An 18,077-nucleotide genomic window follows, 5' to 3' on the forward strand; every position below is an offset into this window, starting at 1 on the left:
AGCCCTTAATACATCTGCATAATGTTGCATCTTGTTGAGAAACAACAGATGTGATTAAAAAACGAGGATAAATACAGAAACCCACTGGGACACACATGATAGAGCAATCCACGTGGATATGCAGCAAATATCATCAGTTCTTGATTCAATATCTCTAAAACCTTCCAGTGACAGGCCTAATTACTGATTTATAAGTGATCGGATGAATGAATAGAAGGTGCGTCTCAATAATTTAAATTGGCTTCCTCCCCTGGTCTCCTCTCTTAAGTCTAGAGTACTAAAGTGTGTTGTCACTTCTGGGTCCATATGAAGGTTTCATTTTCTCAGTCCAGATTATTTCAAGTTATAATATTTTCGCAAGGTGAAAACAATATACAGGGTGCCTTCCATATATTTTATTCACCCGCACAGACCTTTTTGGTGGGTGCAGATGAATGAGGTCCAGATGGAGGACAGAAGATGAGGAGAGTAAGCCTCTTTTGATATGCTCCATAGGCTTTGAGTGCTTAGCAAAAGGATGGTAGGGCGCATTTCCAAAATTGTCGAATCGGGCCCTGCCGTCTACTGCTCAACACTGTCGTGAACTGGCGTGACTTGCAGTGCATCTAATAATCTACTGCGAAACAGGCGTGGAGACCATTGAATTTGATAAATGAATTGCATCTTATTGTGTGTTTTGTTATTGTCAAAGACAAACATCAAGCGACTGAATATAGAATAGACTTGTCAAGGTAGAGAGGAACACAGTGATCGCGACCAACGAGGATGTTTAAAAAGTGAGTAGCTATTTTTCATAATTTCCCTAGCTCTAGCTAGCTAGCTAATTACAACCGTATCTAGCTATATATACTTGTCTTTCTGGCCCAAGTCCCATCGCTACGTTCTTTACTAGCAAGTACATGAGAAGGCTTGTTATATGTTTTACTGTTGTGGCACGTTATAGCTGGCTATGTATGGAGACAAATGAAAACAAATCCGTTGCTTGACTGTCAGCTAACCCACCAGATATGCCTGGCCAGCAGTGGAGCCGGGGGCACCCTGTGAGCCATAATCTGTATTTGTACAGCTGTTTACGTTGATTTGAGAGTGTGGCAGATTAATTCAAGCCATTAATACAGATGTGTGTTTCATTGTCTCATTCCAGATTTGATGACAAGGAAAATGTTTCCAACTGTATTCAACTGAAGACCTCAGTGATCAAAGGCATTAAAAACCAACTGTTGGATCAGTTCCCAGACATCGAGTCATGGCTCAACCACATAATGCCAAAAAAGGACCCAGTCAAAATAGTGAGATGGTAAATATCATCCTTTTAAATTGTGAATCATTTTGAATATGCTGAGACTTTATTTTACATGTTATGTTTTTTGCTCTACTATCCAATTTGCAGCCATGAACATATTGAAATCCTCACAGTGAATGGAGAACTGCTCTTCTTCAGACAAAGAGAAGGACCATTCTACCCAACCCTCAGACTGCTACATAAGTGTAAGACCACTGCTCTTGTAACAGGTGTCACCTTGCCACAAACAGTATTCCTTCCTTGCAAAACAAGCTCACACAAGTTGAACCTATGTCTTCTGTATTGCCAACACATGTGACAGCCCTCTGAAATGCCTGGTGATAATACCTGATCACCCGTCTAAACTCACAAAACCACAGCGACTCCACTCGTTGAGCTGAGTGCAACTGCAGATCCGGGTCATGGCACCACTGTAACAGGCGTCACATTGCCGCAGACAATATTGCTTCCTCACACAAGTCTCGAACCTCCGTCCTCTGTATTGCCACCACACGTGACTCCCCTCCGAATTACCGAATGTTAACCAGCTGCACAACCAAGAAGTTAACAATTCGATTGCACGGGTGGGGGTATTTCAACTCAAGGAGTGAGTTTACCATCTCAACTCGGTTACATGTATTGTGTCAGTTGAATGACTGAAATTTTTACACTTGTTTGAACTTACTCATTTGTTTGTGTTTTACAGACCCCTTCATTCTTCCACACCAGCAAGTAGACAAAGGAGCCATCAAATTTGTCTTAAGTGGAGCCAATATTATGTGCCCTGGATTAACATCCCCTGGCGCCAAACTATACCCAGCTGCCTCTGAAACAGTAGTTGTATCCTTCAACCCATGAGTTGTAAATGGAGAGTGTAAAAACTTGTGTAAAATACACTCACCGAACACTTTATTAGGAACACTATACTAATACTCCCTTTGCTCTCAAAACAGCCTCAATTATTCGTGGCATTGATTCCACAAGATTTTGGAAACATTCCTTTGAGATTCTTGTCCATGATGACACGATTGCATCACGCAATTCCTGCCGATTTTTCAGGTGCGCTTTCAAGCTGTTAATCTCCCGTTCTACCACATCCAAAAGGTGTTCTATTGGATTCAGATCCGGTTACTGGGAAGGCCACTTAAGAACACTAAACTCATTGTCATGTTCATGAAACCAGTTTGAGACGACTTTTGCTTTGTGACATGGTGCATTATCATGCTGGAAGTAGCCATTAGAAGATGGGTAAATTGTGGCCATGAAGGGATGCACCTGGTCAGCAACAATACTCAAATAGGCTGTGGCATTCAAACGATGATTGATTGGTATTAACGGGCCCAAAGTGTGCCAAGAAAACATTCCCCACACCATTACACCACCTCCACCATGATAAGGTGTACAGGTGTTCCTAATAAAGTGTTTGGTGAGTGTATGTGTCTTTCATGTTGTCATCCATCAGCAGTGGTGTTTTGTTTGTTACTGTGTCAGTGACACATGCCCACCAAACAAGCAAGGTTGCATTTCCTTAACGATTGGTTTCAGGCCATAATGGCAGAGGGCAAGCAACATGCACTTTGTGTTGGGGTCATGAAGATGTCTGCAGAAAGCATGTAAGAATACCTTTGTACTTTTACTTGTTTACACAACAGAATTATTTACAAGAATGATTTGGGCTTTTTTGGTTGAATGTGTTTGTTGTTCCTTTTTGACTGTTTTAATGCTCTTACCATTTCACATTTTTTGAACAGAGAGAAAGTCAACAAGGGAATTGGAATTGAAAATGTTCATTACCTCAACGACGGACTGTGGCACATGAAGACGTATAAGTGATCTTGTCACCCCCCTGGACAACGTGGAGCTCTTGACAGCGAGGCCTAGGCTGCCAGTGAATTGTTTACACCAATGGACTTAGCTGTGTAACTAGCTGGAGGCTTTGAGTCAGTCCCCATGAGATGCACAAATAAACATCTGCATTAAAGTTGTATTCTTGAATGACGTTTTTCTCTGACACTGATTAATAATCTGATATTGCACTGACAATTACTCACACTATACTGATTAATCTATTGCCATTAAATCCCAAGTCTTGGTAGCATGTAGTTTTGGGCACCACTTTTTATTTGACCAGATGCAAAACATAACACACTTTAATTGGAAGGAAAAGGTTTGACATTTGTCATAATCCACAGTTATTGTCTGAGTGTACATTTAGGAGCCATGGGCTCCTTTCCATACAGAAATAAATGTTTACTTCAGTGCGTTCCCTTCACTCAAGGGGGGAATCCCCGTTTTGCCTGATGGCAAAAGGGGGATGGTTAAAATGGCGGTGAACATCAGGGTGATTCCATTCCGTTGTAAGCAAGGGAAGGGGGAATTCTATCCCCTTCACCAAGTCAACAAAAAACATCCCTTTGGCAAGAAGGGTATCCCACAATTCATTGCAATTCATTCAACACACCCGGACAGCCGTTTGTGGTCTCTGTTTCATACCTGGCTTCTGATGTACCCAGACAGGTATGGAAGAGCAACCACTAATGGCAGTTTGGGATATCCCTTGCTCAGACTTGCTCTCCTTTGCTCAGACAGGCTTCACTCGCAGAGATGTCATCAAAATGTCACTGAAGGGCTCACTCAATAGGAGGGAGTAAGGGAAGGGGCATCAGTTCCTCCACAGTTTGACATTCAAACTGAAAAGATTGGATGGGTAATTTACAATGCTAAAGATTTTGCATAGCCTATCTGAGGGCAAGGTCAAATCAAATCAAAAAATCTAATCGCATTTTATTTGTCACTTACTGCATACAGTTGTAATACAAAAGTGAAGAAGAGTGCTCCACACTCAACAAATTAGCAATAACAATGTAATAATAACTAAGAGTAAGAGACAGGTTGAGTTATTACCACATAGCTTACACCCATTCAATCCTCCATAGCTACACAGGTGTTTTAGGAGTAGGGCCTAGGGATTGCCTCTCCACAATGAAGGACAGAGGAGAGTGCCACAAGTAGCTGACTGAAATAGTCAGGGTGTGAACAGCTGAGCTAGCATCTTTGCTTATCACTACATGATACACCTGTTTCCCCACATTCCCTCTAGGTGTGTGAGACTTGCATAAGGGCTGTGGCATCACAAGGGAATCATAGAATATACCATATAATTATATGGAATATACAGAGTTGACACAGCTCTATTTAATAGAACTGATTTACTGATATTAGCAGACATTTTGATAGAGACGTCACAAAGTGATAAAAATGCAGCCGGCTATTAAACATTCCAAAATACCACACACAGATTATTACAAAGGCATACATTAAAATTGCTCCCAATAATTACAATATATTCAACCATACATTCCAGGGTCTCTAATGTTATTCTGTGTTTTGAATAATTCTATAGCACATCAATAACACAAACTGCCTCTTTTCTCATAGCACAAACATGTTTTACACCCATTGTTTCCACATATGTCAGTAAGCTAGTTTATTCATTGTGACAGTGGTAGTGGAATGGTAAACACATTATCAAAAAGTGTATTTATTTCACCTGGCTTTCCAAGTGGCTAACTTCAAACAAAACATGAACTAAAGTTAACGATCAAGACTCCTTATGGCCTTGTATCAACAAAAGCAAATCTAAACTAGCACACTAACCAATAAAAGACAATATCCAATCAACATAATAGCCTGTACCAGTATGAGTGTCAGTGATTTATTCATAGCACTACTTTATCGTTTTCCATTGACCCACCACAATCACACAATAGTGTGGAATGTGCAAATTCCAAAGGTACAAAATACGTACAAAATAATGATCCGCCCCCATTTATACAAACTGAATAAGAAAACTCCCAACAGTCCAACTCGACATCACAGCAGCAGTGTTTTTAAATGCCATGTTTGGCCCAAAGGGGGAGCCATTAGTCATTATCTGAGCCTTCAGGAGGCAGAAATATTAACGAGTCGTGGAAGTTGTGCCCGTAAGGGCGTAGCCTGTAAACACCAAACATCATGACCTGCATCTGGTTGGGCGACATCCCACTGAATGTGACTGCCATGTCCGAGCAGCAGCCTTCCACCACGTCTAGGGGGTTCTTGGTCATGCTGTCGGAAATCATGGAGCCTACGCTCTTGCTGTTGAACAGGCCCTTTCCCTGTGTGTCTTCTCCATTTTCCGCAAAGACCCCAGTGTACTTCAGACATAAGGCCAGCTGTTTCTCCTCACTAAGCTTCCATAGGGCGCGCCCTCGCTCCGGACACTTGTCCTCATCCTTGAACACCTCCACCAGCCTCCGCAGGGCCTCATAGCTGAGAACGATGCCACTCTCATACTCCACATAATCCAGCTCCCCTGACTTCATAGCATGGCCGATGTAGAAGGGCTGACTGGGATCCTTGGCCAGCACCAGGTACTTGAGGTTCTCGATGATGGCAAAAGTGGTTGGCCGTGCCATGAAGAACCAGCGGAGGTCCCCCGCGTTGTCATACGCATGCTGCACGGCCTTGCGTAACTTCGCCCACTCGTCATGCTCATTGAGGTCCACTGCGTCGAGAGCTTTGGATGATTCCGAGCTGTAGAACACTGCCTGGTCACAATGTTTGCTCCAAGTTTCCTTGGCAGTGGCCCAGTACACAAGAACTTTGGGCACGACCATAATGATGCAATAGATTCGCACTTTCTGGCTCAGCTCCAACATCTTGGTGTCAGACAATTTCCACAGCTCCTCTTTGCTGGGGGCCTTGATGTGGTGGTGGTGGTGATGTTCCACTGAGCTGGATTGCATGGCTGGCGGGATGAAGTTGCCCAGGAGGGACAGCACCAAACAAAAGATGCCCCCCAGGATCATCCCCTTCATGAAAGAACTGCCTTCCGACAACATGTCTGGCAGCATACACTGTCAATGAACAAAGAAAACAATTACTTTATTAAAATACTAAATATACTGCATACTTAACATGTATAGCCTAAAGCCAACTTTTAGTCAAATGTAAATTTGTCAGTGCAAAATGACAAATTGACCTTTTTTTTTTTTTTTTTAGCTTTATTTCTAGTAGGTGATCCACCATTAAAGTCATCAATGGCTGCTTATACAACCTGTCAGTTATTGTCGCGGTAAGACAGCTGCCGAAATGCTTATGTTGAAACCTGACACGAGTAACCTAATCGTACCAGTAGTAGTTACGCGTTAGCAAGTCTTGCTAGCTAGCTAACATAGCTATATGCAATCACAAAACGACACATTTCACAAGATTAAACGTATAAATAAATGTGTTTGGGAAACGGCTTACCTCCAGCTGGGTGTAGCTAACAGACGAGGGAGCCGGCCGAGGTGTCAGGTGTGCCGACGTGTTGGCAAAGTTGACTAGCTGTCACCTAGCTTCGGTTAAAAACACGAGTAACTTCCGTGTTCTGAAATCATGTGACTGGTGAAACTTGTCTTGCCCCATTTAACTCGTCTGACCAAAGATGGAGGCCTTATCAAATGGAGGCTTTATCAAAGACGTTGCGCCCTTATCAAATGGAGGCTTTATCAAAGACGTTGCGCCCTTATCAAATGGAGGCTTTATCAAAGACGTTGCGCCCTTATCAAATGGAGGCTTTATCAAAGACATTGCGCCCTTTTTGGCTTTATTTGGGCTTTACTATTAATCAATCATTCCAAACGGACCGTTAACAAATTGCAGTAGCCTCCAGTGTGTTATATGATAAATTCCTCTTACCTTTTATGCTATAACTTTGAATTGGATGTCCGAATTTAATATTAAAGCCTAAATCTTTCTCAAATAAATATTTCATGAAAAAATATGAATATGACACATGAACATCTTGAATACATTCTTCTTTTTATTTTGAAATTGAGCAAAGAGAATACTCTACGGTAAGCCTGTAAAAGACCCTTTTTTCATTCCTGTCCACACTATTTGTCATTCAAGACTGACCAGATGATGTAGCTGTAGAGGTAAAAAAACCGTTTTTTTTCAGCAACACATCAGAAACGTGTAGACAACCATATCAATCAAATAGATCATTCTGGGTCTTCTGTTGAGACTCCTTTCCTGTTTATTAGCAACCTTTCATTTTGACAAAGAGTCCTACACTGCCAGAACAATGACACACTTGCTACATCACCTGGTGCAGAGCACTTCTTCACTTACTTTTGAGCTTTAATATGTTTTTTTGTAATATGTTTAGGACCCATTGCACTAGGCTACTTGGAACAGTATCTATCTGATGTTCCCTTTAACGTTTATGTGTAATACATGGGATTAAAAAAAAGCATAAAGATGTGCTGTTTCCTTTTTTGGACATGATGAGGTCATGGACTGGCATATGCCTTAAGACTATCTAGAAATTGAGTAATATGCATGATGCCACTAAACACAAGGTGACGTAGAGACACATAGAGGCTGCAGCACATCTCTAAATAGTCAGTGTGTGTGTGTGTGTGTGTGTAAGGGCCGTGATCAAAACAGTGATGCATCTTTTTCCACCATGTTGTGTGTGATACGGTGAACAGCCCATTACACCCCCCCAAAAAAATGGTGTCAGACATAAAGAATCTGAGGCTGACCAACCACTGATTGCTATTGGAGAGTAAACATTTGTTAGGGCCCTCTGTACAAGCAGAGATAGGCTGGGGCTGAATTGACAGGACCCTGAATTGTGCCTATGACGGTGGGGCCATCACGTCAAAACCATTAACACTGAGACTGAGGGACATGATAATGTATTGATTCCGTCTTGATGGATAGCCGAGGAAGATATAAAGGTGAAGTTCCCTGTCAGGGCAAGGTAGTGTAGACCTGAATCACCCGAGAAATTGTCGTCATGCTTTCCTTCGCACTGTTCTACATTTTAGCTGTTATTTGCTCTGCAAGACGGAACCATGCTTTACCACTGTACCCGGACTCAAGCTTGGAACCCCAAGCAGGTAAGCGAGAGCCTCTGCAGTTATTTGGGATTAGGGTTATATTGTTTCTCAGAGGTTGAGTTCAATTCCTTTGAGCTGATCAGCTGTGAAAAAGATGTAGCTAGGTCTATGATATTCTGTTTGAGGGTTTACAGAGTTATAAAGAGCAATGTTGAACAGGCCTACAGAAACTCTCTCTCTTTAAATTGAATGGTTATTTTTGCTGACCATGTACTATAGGTGCATGGTAAGAACAATTTCCAGCTCTCGACTTTGGGTTTTGACACCAGTCTATGTCTATGTTTTTAGGGCATTTCTGCTTTATTGGGATAGAGACAGTAGAGGTTGACAGGAAGGATGGGTGAGAGAGAGGAGGGATGACATACAAGATATGTCAAGGGTCAGGATCGAACCAGGAACCTTGCGGTTATGTGGTATGTGCATTAGTGTGCTACGCCACTAAGCGCTTCTCGGTCTATGTCTCTTTATGCACCCTTCACTTCATCAGCGTCAGCACCTCTGCTGTTTTGGGTTTACTGGGACTTGAGGTGGTGGCGTAGTCATGGTGATGATACTGACATAGCATTGGCTGATGAGTGTTCTCTGCCCTGGTCTCAGCAGATCTGATACAGAAGTTGGTGGCGGAGGTGGAGGATGGAGAAAACACTGATCTGAGTGACCAGAGAGAGGTGAAGACCCTGTACCCTCTCCTGCTGCAGCAGGGTGAAGCCAGGGATAAATGGAATAAAGGTGAAGAGAACAATATAAGTGGAAATCTATATTCATGTACATTATAGTTTGCTTATGCTCTGACAATACTTTTCATATTGCCCCTTGTGATAATAAAGTCATATTGAATTTAATTTAAGGAAGGAATTAGTTAGATAGTGATGTTATTCAGATCAGCCAGTCACTCATAGAACCTACGTGAATGATGAGGTCCAATTCACTTCGGTCTATGTTCTCCATTTTCTTATAGGAGCTAAAGACTCAGTACAGCAGGAGAAATTCGTCAACATGGTAAGAATGTGTTAAGAGTTTAGTATCTGAACAGACATAAATGTGTGATGTGGCTTAATGTGTCATAAAAGAGATTCTGTCTGTGATTGTCAGGTGGATGACCTGAAAGCAGTGGTATTAAAGCTTGCTGCCGCCGACAAGCTTCGCTCTCAGGGCTTCCTTCGGTCAGAGCAGAGCTTGCCGAAAACCAATAAGAGAGGTGAGTAACGTTAGCCTGGATTGAGTGTGTGCCACATCTTAGATAGATAGATTGATAGATAGGTACTTTATTGATCCCCAAGGGGAAATTAAGGTGTCACAGTAGCTCACATCACAAACAACAACAACAAAATAAAGTGACAATAGAATAATAAAATAAAATAGACATCTGAAACATTATATACAGCAAGAACAGTTCAGTATGATTTAACATCCCCCAGCCTGACTCTGATCACTCCAATCGAGCCAGCCGGAGGAGGAGTTGTACAGTCTTATTGCGGCAGGCAGAAAAGATCTCCTATAGCGCTCATTAGTGCAACGTGTTTGTAATAATCTGTTGCTAAAGGAGCTTCTCTGCTCTGCCACAGTGTCATATAGGGGATGGGAGAGATTGTCCATGATGGCCAGGAGTTTGGTCCTCATCCTCCTATTGGCCACCTCCTCCACAGCGTCCAGGGCGACACCGAGGACAGAACACAGCTTTCCTAATAAGCTTGTTCAGCCTCTTAGTGTCACCAATGTACATCTTCCCAATGTCCATAACAGGACCAGGTCTATACTTAATATAATTGTGTCAGAGCACTGCGGCAATATTGACATATTCATAATGCAATTGTTTGCTTAAGGAGATGTTTAACTAAGGATTGTCCCATAGAAAGTAGAATCCGTCCAAACCGGATACAAACAGGTTATGTTGGAGTACTTGGCTCTCTGCCCATTTGATGCACAGGATCTTGACTTTTTTTAAATTCTTGACAGCATGCTTCTGGAAATACTGTGTGACAAACTAGAAGCTGCACCCTGGAGGAAGACCTGAACAAGAAGACCCTATCTCCCCACCCTCACCCTTGTGTTCCATATTAAATATTTATCTTACAGCTCCAAGACAATGTGTACATTGTTTTATACATAGACTCTAGACTTAATGATGAATAGAAATATATTTTTTAATCCAGTTGAAAATGGCCTTGCATTGAGCCTGTCAATAAAATGAAATATATCATGTAAACTGATTGGGACAACTTTGTATTTGAGACTAGCACTGTACCAGATTGCAAATCACACAAATCTACAGCTGTACATACTCAGAACCAATTCTTGAAAATAGTGAAATAAACAACATCAACCATGAAAGATATAAAAGTCAACCATATTAGAATTGGCTAATTAAAAAAAAGGCACAGTAATATAGCTGCACATAACCTGCACATTTTCAAAAAGGAACTGGCAAACATCAATGTGTGTACCTTACATCAGTGTATTGTGTACAGAACATCAATTGTGTGTACCTTATTTGTCCACAAGGGAGCAGCAGAGTACTCTAGATACCTTGCTGTTACCACCCCCCCCATACACACATACACTCATACACACACACACACACACACACACACACACACACACACACACACACACACACACACACACACAAAGTAATGATCAAAAACTAATATGAAATGAAGAAATAAATTTTATTTCACATCATGGATTGGATTTACTACAATCAGGAAGGTATTATTTTGATAAACAATTGTGCTGATGCTTTAACTTACACCATAAATGACTGTATTATTTTTGGTGAGAGCTTTATTTTTGGTGAGAGCTCTGAGTTGGTGAGCTAATAGTAACCATGAACAGGTTTCTCATTCACTACTTTCAATCACACATAAACATAATTAAAATGCACACTCTTATAATAATATGGGTGTTCAGGTCATAAAAACCTATGTAAAAAATATATATTTACACTATAGACAAGCATAAGATAAACAGTCAATTGCACACTAGGCCTAATCCAACGAACAACCAAATTTGCCTGAAATAAATAGTCTATACTTACGTCATACATAGACTTTAGGTACTAGCAGCCTATAACATGATCAGTAAAACAATCAATGGCATTTTGGATCATCTTACTTGCAGATGCCCTAATGCTCAATGATCATAATGCACTTTACCTATGGGAGGGACTCTCTTTGTGAGCTTATGTATTGATTCCTAGAATGCCTATCGATTTCATGGGCATCCTGAGGTGGGAATTTATTACTGTACATTCCAATACCCTAAACAGTTGACTGATATATGGATTATTAATTAATGGCCCCTCCCCAAATTCCTTGAGAATAAGTTACCATCTCTGTGATGATGCCATGGTAACACAACGGTAAGAGTGAATGTGGAATGGCAATGGGTTTATTTCCTCTTGTTGGCCACAAGCAGGTAGGCCTTCTCAATCTCAATGTTGGCTGGACACGTCTGCCTGAACTCCTCCCTCTCATAGGCATTCTGCAGGTACCTCCACACCCCTGTGAACTGGGTTGGGATTTCAAAGTCACAGTACTTCTTGGCAGCAATCTGGAAGATAATAGAAAGAGTAAGAACAGGCCACCTCAATTCACAGTGCCTTAAATATTAAGAACCAGAGAAGAAGCTAACATCTGAAAGTGCTCAACAGTTCTAGTTAGCACAACAGGATCTCGTGCTTAATTTGTATGAATTCATGAACACCAAATTAGTATGAAATCTTATGACCCAGGTCATATGGAAACCTACGAATGTGACCGAGCGGATGTGAAAGGGACCATTTATACTGACAGTTCAATACGAAAGGCAGAACATGGCATGTCTTGTAATGCCTTGTCTTGTAATCTCACCGTTGCTGGTTTGAACCGTGATTGGGACACATTTTTGTATACTGCCTAACCGCCACGCAAATCGTAATTCACGTACCTAACCCTAACCACTCGAAGTTAATGCCTAATACTGCCTAACCACCACGCAAGTCACATTCGTAGTTTTTCATACGGATCGGGTCATAAGATTTCATATGAATTTGGTGCTCTGCTTTTTGTAAGGTCCTGTTGGTTAACAACGCGACATTGGGACTATAGCCCCCAGGTCAAATAATGGCCCTAACTGCATACGTTATGTAGTGATTCCAATCCACATTGCTACCTTAAAAGAAACACAAATTGTTGTAGTCCTGTGTGTGTGTGTGCAAATTAGTGTGTGCGTGCATGCGTGTGTGTGTAAGTTAGTGTGTGTGTGCGTGCATGCCTGTGTGCCTGCCTACACAAGTGTGTTGTGTCTCACCTTGATGACATGCAGCTTGGGCAGCAGGTTGCAGTCTGCCAAGGTAAGGTGGTTGCCATCTAGGAACTTCCTCTTGGAGACAGTGATGCTTTCTCTGGAGTTGTGGTCAATCTCTTCAGGGACGGGAGAGTTCAGGTAGTCATCCAGACGCTTAAACTCCCGCAGAAGGTTTTTCTCATGGACTAAAAAGAAAGGGAGACAGGGGACGTGTGAAATGTTTAAACTTACAATTAACAGGTGAAGGCGACCAGACAGAGTATTCCATTGAGTCAAGGAAATTGTGATTTCAAGGTCTAATATGTCAATATGCGACAGGTGTCTCCAACTGTAAACTATACTTACAAGAGCTGGTGGGGCTGTTCTTGATGAAGGCAGAGAACTTGGCGAAAATGTCAGCGCCCACGTCAAAGGACTCTTTGTTGAGCGGGCTAAGGTGTGGATACCTAGGGGGAGGGGACAAGAGAGGACAAAGAGGGGACAAAAAGAGGCAGAGAATGAATTTGTTTGAAGAAAGTGAGTGTGGTTTTCACTTTCTGCAATATAACAATACATCCACAATACCTGGGAGGTGCCAGTGTTTGCTCCAGAAACTCCTCAATCTTAATAAAGTCAGTCTTGAGGGTGCCGTTGTACAGTAGGAAAGGAGGGTTGGTCCCAGGGGCCAAGTCCTTCAGCTCTGCTGGCTTCCTGGAGTTCAGCAAAGGGCAAGGTGGAGAGATGGGAAGAGGGGAGGGTTAGAGGGAGTGGACATGGTCATCATTCAGTCCCACAATCACAATGAACACAATGGTTATCTAGCATGTCAAAATCCAATGTGGTATTCTGAATTAATGATTCTAACAATGCTTGTGATTCAGTTAATAAAACACACTAACAAGGGAGTGGCCAACCGCTTGAGGGGTGTGTGCTCTGAATATGTGTTTGTGCTCTGAATCATTCAATTATCAGCATCCTTTCAAAGTTTCCTGATCTTATTTGCTCACCGGTAAGGGCCATGAGAAACACACAAGAAAAAGGGGTAGATTAAAAAAGCTGTTTGTCTTAAACGACACTGAGCTCTTTGTCCCTTTGCGAATGCTTAACTTTACAAGCTCCTCCCTATACTTCCCACACATCAGGCCCATTGAGTAATACCCTATTAACAGTTAGAGTCATTTACATTTCTGAATAACATCCTCATTCCCTTAAACTCTTAATAGAGCTCTGTGAGAGAGCCCTTTAAACAGATGCTCAGGAAGCATAAGGGTGGGGGGATGGGGGGGGGGGTCTTACTTCCTCATATCAACTGTAGTCACAGTGAACTTGACTCCTTTCAGCCACAGAACCATGAAGAGCCTCTGGCAGAAGGGGCAGTTCCCTACGTTCTCTCCGTCATGGCCGGCCTGAAGGACAAACATCAGTGTGAGAAGAACTGCAGTTTTTTCTTCACTGACAACAATAAGATTAGTCTCTCAAACGCAGAAGACTAATGGTCGCACGTACGAGATGATGCCCTTCCCAGTGGCTTTAGGTTGACCTTGTCCATGATATAGCCTCTATACAGGAGTACGTCACCAAACCCATCTCTAAACCTAATTTTGATCGAGATCATATTAATCTAATAGGCTGCCAAAAGACATGTTAATAAGACACTTTTGAAGTGTTGGGAGTGGCTTGGATATTTTAGGGACCTGCTATTCCATAGAGAGGAAAAGCAGGCATTGTGTTGGAGAGGAAAATAGTGGACATTCACTTCCCCTCCTCTTAACACACACACACACACACACACACACACACACACACACACACACACACACACACACACACACACTTTTACCACATGACAGCTGAATCAGATAGCGCCACCTGCACCAGCTTTAACACTGATAAACTAACAGGATGGAGTATTTGGCTATAGAAAGTCACTTTGAATGCTAGGGGTGTGCTATTTTTCTCTTTTCAGTGTGTGTATGTGTATGTATTGTACCACTGTATTCATCCTATTCTGCCTGTGTGAATAACTGTATTATTGTGTTTATGTGTGTATGCATGTCTGAATATGCGTGTGTCTTTGAGCATGTGTGCGTATGTGTATATGGGTGTGTCTTTCTCAGGCAGGGGGCCAGGGGCTCCTAGCATGTTCCCTGGTCCTCCTGGGTGTGTCATGATAAGGTGTCCTCCAGTGTCTGTTGCCAGAGTTCAGTGATAAAGCCCTCTCTGACTCTTACTGAGGAGTGACACAGCTGTCACACACACACACACACACACACACACACACACACACACACACACACACACACACACACACACACACACACACACACACACACACACACACACACACACACACACACACACACACACACACACACACACACACACACACACACACACACACACACTCAGTCACTGGCACTTTTACGTAACTGTGGATGACACCCATGAATGAAGAGTCAACCTTTGATTCACGGTGCCCATAATATAGATCTCTGCCCTTTACAATGCTGAGAGCTGATAAGTGAATAACAAATCCTGGTCAGATTCCAGTGTTTACGCAGCTCCAATACAATGTTAGAAGTTGGGAACCCTTTTTCTAAATGTGTAAGACCCATTTCTGAGGCTAACAGAACATTGTCATAGTGTACTTTTAATTTGCTTTCTTTGAAAAATGTGCGCTTTCGCCTTTGTTTCTCTGTTTTAATTTTTTTTAAAATAATTTCTACCTTTACAAATTGTGGAAAATATATTAAATCCATGTACAAAGATCATTCAAGAATTTCCCAAATGGATGAATAAAAACAAACCTTTATGAAGAGCTCAATACTTGGCTCCTTGTCAGAGTTCTGTCGGAGTGCCATGTCGTCCCAAAAGCGTTCCTATGCGGTGTCAAGTCCAAATAAGTTTTCTCAGCAAGTGTTCTGAACTAGATTCACCAAAACTGCAGATTCCAAGTCCTCAGTGCTGGAACAGAAGCTGACTGAATGCCCCTGAATGTGCTTGCTTATATGTGAGGATCTCGGGAGCTAGAGTAAGACCCTGTGGCTGAAGTGTTTTGTCTAAGGGCTTCTTGAGGCTATCACTCTGAACACACTTTAAAAGTCATAGGGGGAGGGAGGGCCCAGAGGATGGGCGGGGTTCACTCCCATATAAACACTGTGCCAGGCTCTGCGACAAGAGCTTAAAATAGGTCCAGTTACTTGTCACTTAATAATGGTTAGCTCAACAATGTACACATTTTACCATGTGACATAAAACCCTTACGCAGATGGGTCCATCATATCCCCAATACTGTTAGTTAAGGTCACATTACAGTAGTAAGTTTTTAACTTTTAGTAAGTAACTTTTTTTTTCTTTTTCTCCATACAAAACATCTACTGTGTGAATACTTTGAATAGTACCACCTAATTTGATTTGAGAAGGCCAAGCACAAGCAGGCCTCAGTTCTCTGTCTGGTTGACTAAAGGGTTACTGGTATGTAAACAGAAAATGAAAGTGTAGAGCTTATTGAGTTTCTCTTACTAGATTATTAGATTTTACATAGCTTTTTTCTGATGAGAACATTGAGTAAGAGGCCCTTTTTCTCTTATATGTCAGGTATTGCTTCGTGGCCACATGAAATGTGACATTCTCCTATGTTTGCCCAAAGTTGGCAATCCCATTTGACAATTCAATTTGTATTCAACCCTGGAGAATTATTATTTTTACAGTGATGAAATAGGCCTATTTTTATTTCTGGATAATATGTAAAACATTTATTTAAATCATGTGACGTGTGGTTTGATGTGGCCAGTGAGCAATGAGGGCGATGGAGGAATCATGGCGTCATGGTGGGAGAACCCCCTAGCTATGTCTCCTGGGAAAGGGAAAGAATTAGGTGTTTTTTACTCCCTCTACCAACTGTACATGGTGATGAAACATGATGGGGGGGCTAAAGTAGTTGTTGCCTCCTTTACTAATTATGAATGCTTTATTTCATTTCTTGAGACACAGGTGCATATGAAGTGGCTCTTATTAAGTACTTTATCAATGGACAGTCAATAAACAAAGTAAAAAGAGTTTTAGTTCCCCTTTTAGTGAAACTAGGGCCTCTTTGTTGTATTCTGTTGCATCAGTCTGGGGGAATTTGATATTGCTCTGCGGTGTACAGTATGTCTGCTGAACCAAGCAACGAGCCTGAGGGAATTCACAGCCTTCTGGCAACATTATACTGCAGTGGGGATAGAGCTCAAGAAACACCCACCCTCTGAACAGCCTGAAAAATGTCTCCAAGATAACCAGGAGCTGTCCCTGAGGAGTCCAGTGAAGAGTGGCAGAGAGACAAGAGGGCCTGCTCAGTGTACCAGCCTCTTTTATCTGCCTATGGGGCTGATGGGAATTTCCACCAGAGAGAGAGGGAGGATGAAAAACAAGCTTGACACTGAAACTCCCAACAAATCCTGGAAATTAAATGAATAACACTCTGGCCAGCACAGGAAACTAGCCAGGCAGAGCTTGGAAGCAACAAAGCATCCTCCTCCTCTTTAAAGCCATGGAGACAGAGTGTTGTTGACCTAAGTTGTACAATTTTGAAATACCTCATCTCACACACCCCTCTCACACTCCCCACTACTCTCCCATTATGTGACGTCCAGTACAGTCCTCCCTGCTCCACCATAGACATACCGGACAGGCGGTTCCCTGGAGGAGTTAGTCACTGTATTGACACTGTATTGGGAGGTGCTTGGTATTTCACTGGTGCGTATGAGGGGAGATGAGGGATATTAGTCATAACAAAGAGTTCAGTCTTTTTGGAAGCAAGGCTGGAAATGTGGATTAAGCCATTCTCTCTATAGGATTAAGTGGCATACACATAGGCCCTTGTGAATACCAGTTGCGTTATCAGTCCAGCTTCAATGCCATTCAGAAATTCAGTGAGTTCTTCCACGACATAAACAATGGGCTTCTCCTTCTCCTGACAGCCAATTAGCTTTGACTGATAACGTTCCTCACCCCCCTTACAGGGATTGTGTAACAACTAAATTCACTAGTTTCACTTATCATTGTTTGGTTGGTATGCCAACTGTGTTACGAAATCAGAAATTTAGCAGAGTAGAAAAGGGAAGTAAATGTTGAACAAAACATAGTGCTAACGTTTACAGGAATAAAGTGAGATTTCACAAGTGTTCCTGGAAATGTAGCTGGAAATATTTTACTTTTCTTTGACCTCTCTCCTCCCCGTTCACAGAGCAAAAGGAAACTCTTATCTCATGGAGATAGATGACCCGTATCTCAGCTACACACACTGCAGCTGAAAGTCATGCTTGGCAAACATCCTTGTTATCTCCACAAACAGGACCCTCACTGTTGACCACTGGCGTTTGTTGTCAAGCCTCAATCTTAATTCTGCCATGACAGACACATAGGGTCATAGTATGTTATCAAATAAATAAATACCCACATACTCAAGTGAGCTGTGTAGCTGTGTTCCGTATCTTGACGTCTTCAACACACACACACGCACGCACGCACGCACGCACGCACACACGCACGCACGCACGCACGCACGCGCACACACACACACACACACACACACACACACACACACACACACA

General features: G+C 42.2%; 4 protein-coding genes across 4 annotated transcripts; 2 read left to right on the plus strand and 2 right to left on the minus strand.

Moving 5' to 3' along the window:
• The first annotated feature begins 587 nt into the window (after positions 1–587).
• Positions 588–3,267, plus strand: mcts1 (MCTS1 re-initiation and release factor). Its single transcript, XM_083685902.1, has 6 exons — positions 588–776; positions 1,145–1,297; positions 1,391–1,488; positions 1,989–2,122; positions 2,828–2,895; positions 3,034–3,267. Exons 1-6 carry the CDS (start codon positions 766–768, stop codon positions 3,113–3,115), a joined length of 546 nt encoding a protein of 181 aa, XP_083542028.1. The 5' UTR covers positions 588–765; the 3' UTR covers positions 3,116–3,267.
• A 123-nt stretch (positions 3,268–3,390) lies between these two features.
• Positions 3,391–6,671, minus strand: c1galt1c1 (C1GALT1-specific chaperone 1). Its single transcript, XM_083686455.1, has 2 exons — positions 6,575–6,671; positions 3,391–6,180 (listed from the first exon to the last, which is right to left on the minus strand). The coding sequence occupies exon 2, from the start codon at positions 6,175–6,177 to the stop codon at positions 5,206–5,208; it is 972 nt and encodes a 323-aa protein (XP_083542581.1). The 5' UTR covers positions 6,178–6,180; positions 6,575–6,671; the 3' UTR covers positions 3,391–5,205.
• Positions 6,672–8,114: 1,443 nt separating this feature from the next.
• urp1 (urotensin-related peptide 1) lies at positions 8,115–10,293 on the plus strand (the record flags this gene model as incomplete). Its single annotated transcript, XM_083686906.1, has 5 exons — positions 8,115–8,217; positions 8,818–8,946; positions 9,176–9,216; positions 9,310–9,415; positions 10,174–10,293. The coding sequence occupies 5 exons, from the start codon at positions 8,115–8,117 to the stop codon at positions 10,203–10,205; spliced, it is 411 nt and encodes a 136-aa protein (XP_083543032.1). The 3' UTR covers positions 10,206–10,293.
• A 574-nt stretch (positions 10,294–10,867) lies between these two features.
• Positions 10,868–15,538, minus strand: clic2 (chloride intracellular channel 2). The gene is made up of 6 exons (XM_083686800.1): positions 15,291–15,538; positions 13,780–13,889; positions 13,069–13,194; positions 12,850–12,950; positions 12,508–12,689; positions 10,868–11,769 (listed from the first exon to the last, which is right to left on the minus strand). Exons 1-6 carry the CDS (start codon positions 15,342–15,344, stop codon positions 11,608–11,610), a joined length of 735 nt encoding a protein of 244 aa, XP_083542926.1. The 5' UTR covers positions 15,345–15,538; the 3' UTR covers positions 10,868–11,607.
• Positions 15,539–18,077: the final 2,539 nt, after the last annotated feature.

Source organism: Argentina silus (genome assembly GCF_951799395.1).
Source record: "Argentina silus genome assembly, chromosome: 15".
NCBI lineage: Eukaryota > Metazoa > Chordata > Actinopteri > Argentiniformes > Argentinidae > Argentina > Argentina silus.